This window comes from Penaeus monodon, chromosome 43 (assembly GCF_015228065.2).
Source record: "Penaeus monodon isolate SGIC_2016 chromosome 43, NSTDA_Pmon_1, whole genome shotgun sequence".
Lineage (NCBI taxonomy): Eukaryota > Metazoa > Arthropoda > Malacostraca > Decapoda > Penaeidae > Penaeus > Penaeus monodon.
The window spans coordinates 4471571-4485157 of NC_051428.1; the positions used below are offsets into that span (position 1 = coordinate 4471571).

General features: G+C 40.9%; 1 protein-coding gene across 1 annotated transcript in view; it reads right to left on the minus strand.

Moving 5' to 3' along the window:
- Nucleotides 1-800: 800 nt before the first annotated feature.
- The window catches only part of LOC119568396, a 24185-nt gene continuing 11398 nt past the window's right edge, over nucleotides 801-13587 (minus strand). The window contains exons 3-11 of the mRNA XM_037916895.1: nucleotides 13219-13471; nucleotides 12675-12799; nucleotides 9945-10049; nucleotides 9375-9623; nucleotides 8582-8836; nucleotides 7592-7691; nucleotides 7134-7201; nucleotides 6010-6213; nucleotides 801-3611 (exon numbers count right to left, since the gene is read on the minus strand). Coding sequence (XP_037772823.1) covers nucleotides 816-3611; nucleotides 6010-6213; nucleotides 7134-7201; nucleotides 7592-7691; nucleotides 8582-8836; nucleotides 9375-9623; nucleotides 9945-10049; nucleotides 12675-12799; nucleotides 13219-13471 — 4155 coding nt within the window. The 3' untranslated portion in view covers nucleotides 801-815. The remainder of the gene's footprint in view (nucleotides 3612-6009; nucleotides 6214-7133; nucleotides 7202-7591; nucleotides 7692-8581; nucleotides 8837-9374; nucleotides 9624-9944; nucleotides 10050-12674; nucleotides 12800-13218; nucleotides 13472-13587) is intronic.

Genomic DNA, 13587 nt, shown 5'->3' on the forward strand with positions numbered 1-13587 from the left:
CTGACAGTCGCCTTTCTTTTTTTAGGTGTAGCTAAAATCCAAGTAAAGCCTACCGTGATCGCCACAAAGATGGAACCCACTGCACAGGCCCCTTTGGGTGTGCTCGGCATATGTCAACAAGGCAGCCCTCCTGAACATATCTAAGACTGGTTTACAAAGGGCAATGCTCATAGAGAAACAACTTTACTACAGGTTACTTTCAACAGATATAACAACATAATATATTGACCATATAATAGTTTGATTTAAATTTTAGGTTAGCTACTCCGTGAATTTCATCAAACTCCTGCTATCACTGAAAATCATTGGCTCCATTATTGAAAATTTACTAAATAATGTGAAATACAAAACCACCATTCTTTTGTCTTAACTGTCAAAACATGACCACATACATTTAAAAACTTTTAATAAGCAATTGCTGGATCAGCAATGCACACTTTATATTATCTCTACTACATAATACATATATGTTTTTTATTGGTGCCATCACCAATGCGATTTGACAAACTACTTGGAACTATGTTGACATCATGAAGTTAAAGGTTCTTTATACAGGGGTGGCTGACCCAACTATATCATATACATTATGTACCCTATTGCCCATGGTGAGGTTTAACCACAAAGTACAATAAATGTACACATACCGACAATAAAAAAAACAAACAAACTGTAATTCTGGCAACCTTTTTCCAATCACACCATGTGCTATGATACCTGGTGTAACTGTATATTATAGTTCCATCAATTTCCCTCCTCATACTTATCCAAGCAAATAAAAATATACACGCCTAAGTTGATCCACTAGCTTGCAGCAATTAGGCAAAAATGAAGAAACATTTTACAATGCTCAACTTACATGAGACAAAAGAATATGGGGAACTATAATTACCTTTGGATACATGTCTAATGAGCTCCTCGTAGTTGTAGCTGATCTTGTCGTTCTTGGGAGCCTTGAAGCACTTACTGAAGTCTTTTGTCACTGTATGATTGTTCTTTAATATGTTATTATTGTTATTATTACACTTATTGTCTTCATTATCTAACACTACACTTTCATTCCCACTTCCATTATTATCACTTGTTGTTACTATGGACTCATCGAATCCAAAGCCAAACTCTAGTCCACTAACACTGTGGTTGAATTTGGCATTGTCAGTAAACACAACTGCAGGTTCAATTTTCTTGAAACGACTAGTATCACCCGACTGAACAGTGGGCCCCACGGACCCGTTCTTGGTCTGTTTGCCTTGAGATTTGCCACTGACTATTTGCTTCTCTTCACTAGTTTCTCGCACAGCCACACTATTAGCATTGGTGTTCTGGGAAGCTAAAGAACTTGGAGTGGGATATGTCCCTGGCAGGGTGTGTGAACTCTGAGGACGATGCAGATTCTGCTGAGAGACCGAGTTATGCTGAGTTGATAAGACCTGCTGTGAATGTGAGCTCTGAGTATGTATGCTTGGCTGGGGCTGAGGACTCATCTGGGGCTGTGGTGATGGCTGAGGAAGTGGGCTCTGTGAGGTCTTTGTGTGCGGCAACAGCACTTGTGGCTGCTGCGGATTCTGTTGTTGTTGGGTAGGGACTGGTTTGGCAAGTTGGGACTGCTGGGGCTGAGGCATATTTTGGGAAATCTGAGATGGCGATGGGGATGGTTTGGCAAGGGGTTGGATTGGATTAGTTTGCAATTGACTGCATGGTTTCTGATGAGTTGTCTGCTGGGGATGATTGGGCTGGGGGTAGATCTGACTCTGGTTTGGGTGCTGGAGGGGCGTCTGTCGGGGTTGTTGTGGCTGCTGGGGTGAAATGGGTGGGTGTTGGACAAGGTTGGGCTGCATATAGTAATGAGTTTTAGCATGTTGGGTTGGTTGACTATGCAACTGATGCTGCTGTGTGTGAGGATGATGGCTCTGCTGAGGATGAGAATGCTGTTGCACAGACTGTGTATTTAATTGGACATTTTCACCAATACACTTAATTTGTTTCTTATCACCTGTTATTTGTCCACTAAGACTAGCTGTTGACACTACAACAGACTCCCCACTTTCTCTAGGGCTTGAGCTGGCTTCCGTGACACCAGGTCTTTCTTTTGCTAAATCACTGACTGACGAAGTTGATGCATTATTAACAGGAATCACTACACTCTCGCTTAAGTGGTTGGTCCGTGATTCACCTTGCTTAAATGTTGATATTGCACTAATTGGAGCAGAACCACCTAAACTTTCGGCTAAGGAAGGGAAATTATCGTCTAATATATTTGAGGGACGAGATTCACACGCTACTTGAGGTCTTGATGTTGAATGTTCTACAACATTAATACCACTAACTTCACCATCCACTTCTTTCACTACTGCCGTCCCAGACTGAGCCCCTACAGTGCCCACTCGCTTCATCTGTGTACGATTGGCTGAAGCAGCAAGCTTGGCGATATTTGCATAAGAAGCCTGGGGAGTCGAATCTGACGAGGGAGGAGGCTTGCGGACGTCGGGTCGAGGAGTGATAGAAGGAACTGGCATTGAGTGTACAGAGTCATCACCATCAGATTCAGAATCCTCACTATGGGGGGCACTTGTGGTTATAGCTGCATAACGTTCCCCGGCTCCCACCCCCAACTGGGACCACTGGGCCAGGAACATGTTTTCGTGAACTGTACGTGGTCCCTCAACAAAGTTAATGTGTGGTCTTTCGTGACTTCCGTTGCCCCTGTGATTTGGCTTATTCTGACCAAACCGCGAGGTACGGAAACTGTCATCGACGTGTCCCCCACTGTTGGTGCTACCACTCCACCTTTCTGAGCCGGCATTCCGCACACTCTGGGTCGCATTCTGGGGATTGTTCTTGGCCCTTTTGCTCCTTTTCTTGCTCACCACCTCAAAGTCACCCCCCGAAGGAGATGAGGGGGTGCGAGAAAGGTCATCTCCAAGGAACGAGTCTCCTACACTATAGAAATCAGTCACGAAGTCGGAAGGCCTTTGGTCAGTGTCAAACTCATTGTCATTGGCAATGTCCATCATGCTCGACTCTCTGATATATTTTCCATTCGCTATAAAATGGTTAAATTTATCTACTTTCTTATTGTTCTGATATGTATGTAATACACTAAGGGACATATCCCCATCATCAATAGTCACTTGCTTGCGTATGTCACGGACATTATCACTCTGTTTACTCTTGGACACTAGATCCTCCACACTGCTCGACTCCCTCAGGCTGCTGCTGCCCTTTTTGCCCTTCTTGGTGTCCTGATTCCTGTTCTTCTTGTTGTTTGCGGTCTTCTTTTCGTCCTCGCGCTCCTTGCTCTTCCGGTTGTTCTCCTTGGACGTGACCTCACCCCCGATGCCGCTGTCGTCATTGGTCTTGGCGGAGCCCTCGTCCTCCTTCCACTTCTCGCTCCAGCTGTCCTCACTGCCTCGGCTGCTTTTGTTCTTGCTCTTCTTGGACCCTTCCTTCTCGTCGCGGTTCTCCTGGCCCTTGCCTTTGTGTTTCTTCTTGTTCTTGCTGTTGGGAGTGTCCTCGTCACTGCCAATGATGAACTTGAGGAGGTCATTGACATCCTGATCGCCACGGAAGCCTGGTGTTTCTATGATGTTCACGATATCCTTCTCCCTGATGGCCTGCAAGATCAACAGACATTAGTAACGGCTTTGCCATTTACACAATACCCCATAAGTCCACTTACACAAGATGGCATAACTAATGGGGAATTGTAAAGAAATAAATGAAAAAAGTACAACTTAAATTTTTGGCTTATCCAATTTTGGGTTTCTATTAGCCCTGATTGAAATCAAGGTCCAGCCCAATATTTCAGTGGAACAGCTCGTTAAACACTACTGAAAAACTCTTGGCTATAAGAATAATCAGGAAAGTTATGCAGGATAACCCTGAAATTTCAGAACTAAAGAAAAGAGGCAAGACTAAAAAAACTGTGAAAAAGAAGATCTAATCAGGCAGAGGCAACTGCAATAGCCCCTAGCAAGTGCACAACAATCCCACAAGCCATGCAGCAGCTATGGATGAAACACATGAAGAACCAACACTGCTCTGCACTCTAATCCAGGGTTCTTGAAAGCACAGGTCTAGACCCAGCACTGGGCCGCAAGCTCATGTTCAGTGGGTCGCCACATAATGACAATGCAAATACACATATATACATACATACATACACACACACACACACACACACACACACACACACACACACACACACACACACACACACACACACATTTTATATATATATATATATATATATATATATATATATATATATATATATATATATATATATATATATATATATGTGTGTGTGTGTGTGTGTGTGTGTGTGTGTGTGTGTGTATGTGTATGTGTATGTGTATGTGTATGTGTATGTGTATGTGTATGTGTATGTATGTATATATGTATGTATATGTATATATGTATGTCTATGTATGTATGTATGTATGTCTATGTATGTATGTATGTATGTATGTATGTATGTATTTATTTATAATATATATATATATATATATATATATATATATATATATATATATATAGTATATAATATAAACAAATACATACATACATACAAACATACATACATACATAGAAATACATACATACATACATACATACATAGACATACATACATACATAGACATACATAGACATACATACATATATATATATATATATATATATATATATATATATATATATATATATATATATATATATGTGAACTGATAACTCTTTGAGGTAGAATAAAATGGACACACTGGCTCAGAAAGGTAGTGTACAAAATCCACCCGGCAGCGAAGGGGAAAGCTCGAAGAAGCCTGCTCTAACCTACGACCAGGTCATCACACTCAGGGAAATCAGCCCAACAACGTGGCCCAAGCTGGAAAACCTACCGCTAGAAATCAGTCTAATAGCCCTGGAATGTCCTAAAAGTTTTCAATTTATCTACTTATCCAAACTTATCTATTAATTGACTTTTATTTCTTAACCAATATATAATACTTGTTTTGCTGACATAGTAATCTTGGTAAACTACACCAAAATTACATAACAGATACTATCAAATACCTATAGATAATCAAAGGTCCGGCTATAGATAGACAAATAATGAAAATCTTCAAAAATAATGTGCCACTTATGAAATAGAATTGTCTAAATATTCCCTTTAAAATCATCTAAAGGAAAGAAAATGACTTTATTGCAGTTTAACACACAAATTAATTACGTATGTATAACAATGTTTTATGCAGGTAAGTCCATATGTGTGTAAAACATCAAGGAGGTTCAAATATTTATAATTTGTATATGGCTGTATACATGTATGTTTGTGCATATGCATTTCTGAAGTTAGAATTTACTGTATCTATGGGTTAGTGTGTCACTCTGTAATGAAGAAAATATATACGTGTATATGGATACAGATATGTAAACAAGCACACACACAACGGCATTTGGCCTATCTTGCAATGTCTAACTGGACTGGAGAACATTATATATATACATGTATCCCAACACCCTGTGTTTGAGTTAACTGTGACTGAAAACACTCAAGAAAAAGCATGTTAACTGTCAAAGATTATAACTGGAAAACTTTTAAAATCTGTAAAGCAAACACAATATTCATTTAGTAATGGTGGCAACGTAGTGTTGCAAATATTAATATTCAGAATATATACAGAGTACATTTCCTTCTGATACAAAATCTGTTTAAAACCCCGGATATATTACTCTTTAATAACCTATTACGTATTCTTCATGTGATTCAAAAAAAATACATCACTATAATGAACTCTATTTGTGTATAAAAATCACACACAGACACAGACACACAGACACACAGACACACAGACACACACACACACACACACACACACACACACACACACACACACACACACACACACACACACACACACACACACACACACACACACACACACACCTCTTTAAAAACCCCGAGAGCCTCTCCAACCACGGCATCATCGCAAACCAGAGCGCCTTTTCCCTTACCTTCTTCTTCTCCTTCTTGGTCTTGAGCTGTTCAAACTTGGTAACTTGCTTGTGGGTTCCACTGATGCCATTCCTGCGCGAGGTAGTGTGGGTTGACATGAGGAAGGTGCTGCTCGAACGGTCGGTCCCGGCAGCCGACGTGAGGAGCGAGGGGGCGCCACCCGTAATCATGGGGTTGCTGTTCTCGTCTAATGAGGCTTTGTTCTGCAACAACGGCCGTGAGAATTCAAGAGTCTGAGTGAAAAATACAGAGATATTGTGCAACATGGAAAATCTACTATTAACTCTCTTATTACTAACAAACTGACTGCTTGGTTAGACATAATAAAAATTCTGTTTTAAATAAATTAAAATGCTTTACAAGCTCATAAGAAAACCTGCACTTGCTCTCCAGAATAAATACACATTCATTAATACAATAAAATGAAAACTTACATTCATCAACGCACATGCCAATAAATTCTGACATAAGGGAACATCATATCTATATAAATATACATACATGTATGTATGCTCCCACACATATGAGCACTATATGTGGTTGTTATTTTGGACTGTTTCTGGGATATTGAGAAACAATATTTTTAATAATAGTCATAAAACAGAAAGATGATGAAGCAAGATATTCATTAATGTTCTTCAACAACCATTTGACATGAGCTATGAGAAAAGGCACCATACGACTGATAACAAATGTCATATATATATTGGGATAATTTTAAAAACTTAATTCCACAACCGGAAATAGGCATGGAAAGAAATTCATAAAGGTTAGATAGAATTCTTCTGGGTTATAAATGTTAGACAAGAGTTCTGATTGAAAAAAAAGAAAAAAGAAAAAAGAAAGAAGTAACTTATTTTCCCAATTATCACTCAAAAATATCAAATCAACATACATATTATGAGAAAGACTCAGAAAGAGAGACAATGAGAGAGAGGGAGAGGGAGAGAGAGAGAGAGAAAGAGAGAGAGAGAGAGAGAGAGAGAGGAGAGAGAGAGAGAGAGAGAGAGAGAGAGAGAGCAGGGAGAGGGGGGAGAGGGTGGTAGGGAAACAAGGAAAGGGATAGAGGGGAAGGGAGGGAGGGAGGGAGGGAGGGGGAGAGAAATGAACCACAGGTAGCTACCTCACTTCCACTGCTGTCACTTCGTCCACCTAGCAGCTTTCTCTTTCCTATGCCTTCTTCCTCGGAACCTGTTCATTGAAACGATGTTTGTGTCAACTGGCCTAGATCTTACATAACTTTTTTTTTTTCTTTTCTTTCTTTAACACCCATACCTGTTTGTAATTATGACAATAAAAAAAATCAAAAAAGAAAAAAAAAAAAAAAAAAAAAAAAAGAAACAGGCTTTATGGACTCGACTTTAATCATCCCTTTACACACACACAGAGAGAAATACAAAAATAAATCAAGTTATGCAAACAAGAAGCTCTAAAGGACTCTTGGACAAATTTTCAACATCTCCGCTGATAAGGCTTGACAAATTAAAATCAGCATGATGTGATTCAACTTGCAAAAGCTACATCCTCAAAATTCTTCATTTTCAGCACACTACTGCACCGCTCCTTTGCGAGTTTACTTACTTTTGCTAGAAGTTTTTTCCTCTTTGAAAACTGAACTGACACACGGAGAATCCTGAAGGGATAGTGTGCGCCGACCGCAACTGCTGGGCATGGTGTCCTCCTGTGTAAACAGCATATGCTAACTTGGCAGTCCAAAATGGCCCTCGCGTTTTTTTTTTTTGTTTTCTTTCTTTTCCCGCCCGAGCTCTAACTATGGTGAAGCTCAATCTGATTATCGTGTGATGAGAACATTCCTGCACTAACCCATGGAATGCAAACCTCTACTAAAGTGGAATGAAGGCTCTGCTAAATTTTAAAAATAACAAGTTTACACTCCGAATGTCAATCTTCCAGCATAAAATGGAAGCAAGAAAATGAATAAATAAACAAAAATAATAATAGTTCTGTTTTCTAATAGTTACCCACCAAAAGTTGGGACCACAAGGATAAATTCTGCACTCTATGGGTTAAGAAATAAACAGGTTTTCTAATTGGATATGATGTCTCCTTATGGAGAAGTCAGATAAGCAATTCCTCTCAACAGTCTTGACTTCGCTAAACATTAGTATAACTACATGTGTTCATTGAGAGCAAGAGCATTTATCTAAAACAATAATAAAAAAAACTAACAGCAAAATAATAATAATAATAATAATAATAATAATAATAATAATAATAATAAATAATGATGAGGATAAGGATGGTGATAATAATATAAAAAACAACAATAATAATGACATTAATATCAATAACAACAAAAACAGCTACAATAATAATAAAAACAATGATAATACCAATAACAATAATAATAACACTAAAACAACAAAAATAAAGAGTAATAACGATAATGAAAAAGATAATGTCAATAATAATAATAATAATAATAATAATAATTAAAAAAATAATAACAACAACAACAACAATTCCAGCTCATACTTTGCAGAGCTAAGACCTGGCCAAGGAGACGTGAAACCCCAGTCCTTCAACAGCCACTCTCTTGCCTGAGCTCACCTGTGGTCTCCCCAGGTTGAACTTGATGGTCCTATCTACTTCTGCGTGTGGATTGTCCGAGTCAGCCTTCTGGCATGAGATGCTCTGCAGCTCGATCCCATCCTCCTCAATGGGTGCCTCTGAACAGTGCCGTGCGCGGCTAAGGCCCCCTAGACTCCGGCACGGCTCCTCTTTGGCATCGACCTCTTCCTCTGTGGTCTCCCCCTGAGAGTCCACGTCCTGTGAGGTTGGGGGGAAAACATGTAGACGAAGATTCTGTAATGGATCATCAATGGTTTGTATAAAGACGGTGAACCTTCTTCTCTGGTGCCATAAATAAAATAAGGATTAGGGGTTGCTGACAAAATGAAAAAGGCCAAAAGGAGTGAAATAAGATGGGTAATAAATCAAATAAAGGCAAAGTGGATTGGATGTTCTGCTTTTTCAACAGGAAAACAAATCAAATAATAAAAAGCCATGACACTTTCTCTTGCAGAAAATAAACAAAGAATTTTTTAAAGACCTCTAGCTACCCGAGGCAACTTTATTTTAAAAGAAATTGCCCAGTCTTATATGCAGTTCCTAATCAACAAAACTCTTCACCAAACTGAATACAAAAGATGAAAAACGAAATTAGTGGATTGTAGACATAGTAATGTGAATAAATTATAAACTAAATCAGATGTGGAAACTTTTCAGAATAGATGAGCAGGGGAGGTAGACTGCATCAAAGACATATCCATAAAATCCCCTGAACACAAAAAAATATTAGATGTAATTCTTCTCCACAGAAAACAAAATAACCACAGCTTACCGACATGGAATCTTCTATGTCATGGTTGCAGTCAGGTCCGTGTCCTCCCTTGGCCCCACCCACACCCTCGGGGGGGAATGTGTGCTCGGCGGAGTGAGTTGAGAGTGTGGAATGGGGAGACTGCTCTAACCGTCTATAAGGAACTTCCACAGCACCTTCATCGCCTGAGCTACCCTCACCCTCGCGTTCCTCTGAGCGCCGAGAGTACCTGGAACTCGAGCTTTCACTTGCGGTTTTCTGGCGCCGATTCTGTTTGGTCGAGCATCAAAGGGGAACAGGATACTGGGATCAATCAGGATACGATAGTTTGTATTGGTTTACTGGGTTTATATGAAAAAATCACCTTGGCTTTATAATTCATATTTGATCAACATTATCACTGATGTAGTCAGTAGAGCTGAACTTTAGTATTCATATACAGGATTTATTTATTTAAAATCATGACAGCATCATGTACTTTCCTACTGATCTAATGCAGTTAGAAACTCTTAGTATGGCTGGACCTTTAAAATCTTGAAAGGAATTCCAACACCAACATCTATCACAGAATAAAAGGACCGAGGTATTTACCTTGCTGCGCGCACCACTAGCGACCTCTGAGCAGACTTGACTTAGGCTGCCAGATTTGTGGAGCTTCTTCGACTCATTTGACGCTGCTTCTGTCTTGCTCAGATTCTGCAAAGCAAATAACAGGATGTAGAAATACAACACATCTCCTTTGATCCCCATTTAAAGGTGGAGAAATAAAGAAGCACCTCCTGCTTCTAGCAAGGGAGGGACTACTGAACATCGGAAGAGATTAAATGGTGACGTGGAGAAACGTGAACCAAAGAAAGGTGACAGCAGAGAATAGTACACAAAGAGAAACTATAGTGATAAAATACTGATACGGAATTCAGAAGAATCATATGAAGATGATGACGGAAAGGAATGGAAAGGAAAGAAAAAGGAAAGGAAAGGAAAAGAAAAGAAGGAGGGAGGAGGAAAAGATAGAAGTGAAAGGAAGAAGAAGAGGAAGAAAGAGAAGAAACTGACAATAGCAATGGGATCATAGGCTACAAAAGGAGGGACGAGGAGGAGGAGGAGGAGGAAGAGGAGAAGAAAAAGCAGTAGAAGAAGAAGAAGGAGAAGAAGAAGAAGAAGAAGAAGAAGAAGAAGAAAAGAAGAAGAAGAGAAAAAAAAAAGAAAATGAGAGAGAGAGAGAAAAAAAAGTACCAGAGGAGGGGGAGAGGGGCTATAGGGAGGGAAGGAAAAAAAGAAAGAAAGGAGAGAAAGAGAATGAGAAAAAAAAAAAGATAGAGAGGGAGAAGAAGAAAGTAAAGAAAAGAAAAAAAGAAAGAAAGAAAAAAAAAAAAAAATAGATGTGAGAGAGAGAGAGAGAAAAAAAGTTCCAGAGGAGGGGAAGGGGGGCTATACGGAAAGAGAAAGAGAGAAAGATAGAGGAGGGGGGAAGAGAGAAAAGAGGAGAGAAAGAGGGGGAAAGAGGAGAGAGAGAGAGAGAGAGAGAGAGAGAGGAGAGAGAAAGAGAGGGGAGAGAGAAAGAGAGAGGAAGAGAGAGACAGAGAGAGAGAGAGAGGGAGAGGGAGGAAAGGGAGAGGGGAGGAGAGGGGAGAGGGGGAGAGAAAGGGAGAGGGGGGGAGAGAGAGAGGGAGAGGGGGAGAGAGGAGGAGAGAGAGAGGGAGAGAGACGGAGGAAGAGAGGGGGAGAGGAGAAAGGGGGGAGAGAGGGAGAGAGAGAGAGAGAGAGAGAGAGAAGAGAGGGGAGAGAGAGAGAGAGAGGGGAAGAGAGAAGAGAGAGAGGGAGAGAGAGAGAGAGGGGGCGAGGAGAGAGGGAGAGAGAGGGAGAAAGAGAGGAGAGAGAGAGGGAGAGAGAGGGAGAGAGAGAGAGAGGAGAGAGAGAGAGAGAGAGAGAGAGAGAGAGAGAGAGAGTCCAGAAGAGGGGGAGGGGGAGGGGGAGGGGGAGAGAAAGAGAGGAGAGAAAGAGAAAGAGAAAAGAGAGTTGAGACAGAGACAGGAGAGAAGAAAGTAAGGGATAGAAACAGAAAAGTCCAAGAAGACTAAGTAACACAGGAGAAAGGAAGAACAGAAAAGGCAGCAAACAAAGCAGAAGAGGGAGAGAATGGAATGTAAAAAATGTTATGCAAATTTAATATGGAAACTGTCACACTGAAGTCCTATCATGTGTGCGTGCACATACAGACACACAGACACAGACACAGACACACACACACACATATATACATACACATATGTACATAAACAAAATAAATAAATATTACACATACACACATTTATACATATATATACACACATGGTAGAAACAAACTAGATTTATTGAAAACAAGACAACAGTTTCAAAATCCTCCAGGACCCCATTTTCAGGTCTGAGGAAGGGATCCTGGAGGATTTTGAAACTGCACCAACATGAGCTTGGGGGTGGGCTGTTTGCAGCTTATATTGACCTCAAGGTGTCTGACAGTGCATTGCAAATCACTCTGGGAGATCCTGAGACTAAGAGCAATTCCATCAAGGATTGTTGGATTAATAGCAAAAGCCTGTATACTGGTACTGAAAGTGCTGTAAAGTGTGGTGGTGGTTCTTACACCAACACTTGCATGGACTGGATACTGGGTAGAGCTACTGTCCAAAGTCACTTTGGAGCAACTCTGGGCAATAATAGGGTTACAGACCCTGATTTTACTGATGATATTGCTATTCTTTCTGAATCTCTGGAAACCCTAGTGGCGGCTCTTGATGCATTTAGCACTGAAGTGAAGCCCCTGGGGCTAGAGTGCTCCTGAACCAAGACCAGAATCCAGGGCTTTGGGGGCCAGCTAGGAGATCCTGCTCAGTCAGCAACTGTGAGACTGGTACAGGACCTGATTGCCAACTCGGTTATATGGCCACCAGGCTCATTTCCCACAGGATGGTCCTGCCCACCAGGTTGTCTCTGTTCAAACCACCCTGTGGGACGACCTAGGAAGTCTTGGCTTGGGCAGATTGATCAAACCTGTCATGAAGAGCTTGAGATGGGCTGGGCCCCTGCCTGGCAGCTCGCCATGAGGAACCCTTATAGGTGGAAACGAAGGGTGGATGCAGCTATGCGCCCTTGTCGACATTACCTCCCCAATGATGATGAACCCCCCCCCCCCCACACACACACACCTGTCCTTTCATCTCTCAGCGCCCATACTAAATAAATGACAAAATGTTCCCAGGGTATAAATCACGCCCAACCAGCTTTCCACACTCCATGCATCACCAACAGTCACTCCCACGCATGGCGCTGGAGCCAACTGACCTGTAACGATCCTCCCTCTCGCTGGCTGGTGCTTGCTCGGGCGGCGTCACGGTATCGGCGTCCCTTTCTCTTCCTTGGTGGCTGTGTCTCAAAAGAGCCACGCGAGAGATTTCCACAGGAACCACCTGGATATAGAGCATGACTAGTCAGTAATCTGGAAGCCATGTTGACACTGATACACTTTGCTTTAATGCTCTAAATCCTTTCTGATAGTCCTCTTACCCTTTTAAATAATTCTCATTTTCATGTCAAAATGTTGTAAATCATACAGATACTGAAAAATTCCACATGAATACCAATCTTTACAAGTACTTTATAACATTACTAGACCTGTTCACAGAATATATCAAACTAAAGTCACATTTCTACATCATAACTAAAAATGATTTGACATTTTCCTGCAATAGATTTAACAATGCATACAGTTTAGTACCCCTTATTAAGTTCACACTTTCTAAACCTACATGCACTCAGCTGTAACATCAGCAATGTAGCTCATGCATTACACCAAAAGCTTTTTAACTGCTAATACACAGATTCTTACCTTCCCTGCAGCGCGAGGCAACACCTTGGCTTTGCCCGACAACCTTCTTAGGTTTGGTCTCTGAGAGATCATGCAGCGACCCTAGAGAGCCCCCAGTGCTGGTGCATGCGGCTGCAGACTGTTGATCCCCGCTTGATTGTTCCCTTCGGCCAATGAGTAACTTTTTACTTCGACGACGCAAAGCTGGATGGCCAGTATCATCACCTGAGCTAGATTCTTCTCTCAAGGCATCTTCTTCTTTGCGCAGCAATGCCTGGAATCGAGGAAGTACATCCTTTCACATGAAATAATTCTACTGTTGCACAATTATACATTACATGCAAGAGAGAATGTCCTCAAGCATCAATGATAATTTTAAATGACATCTTT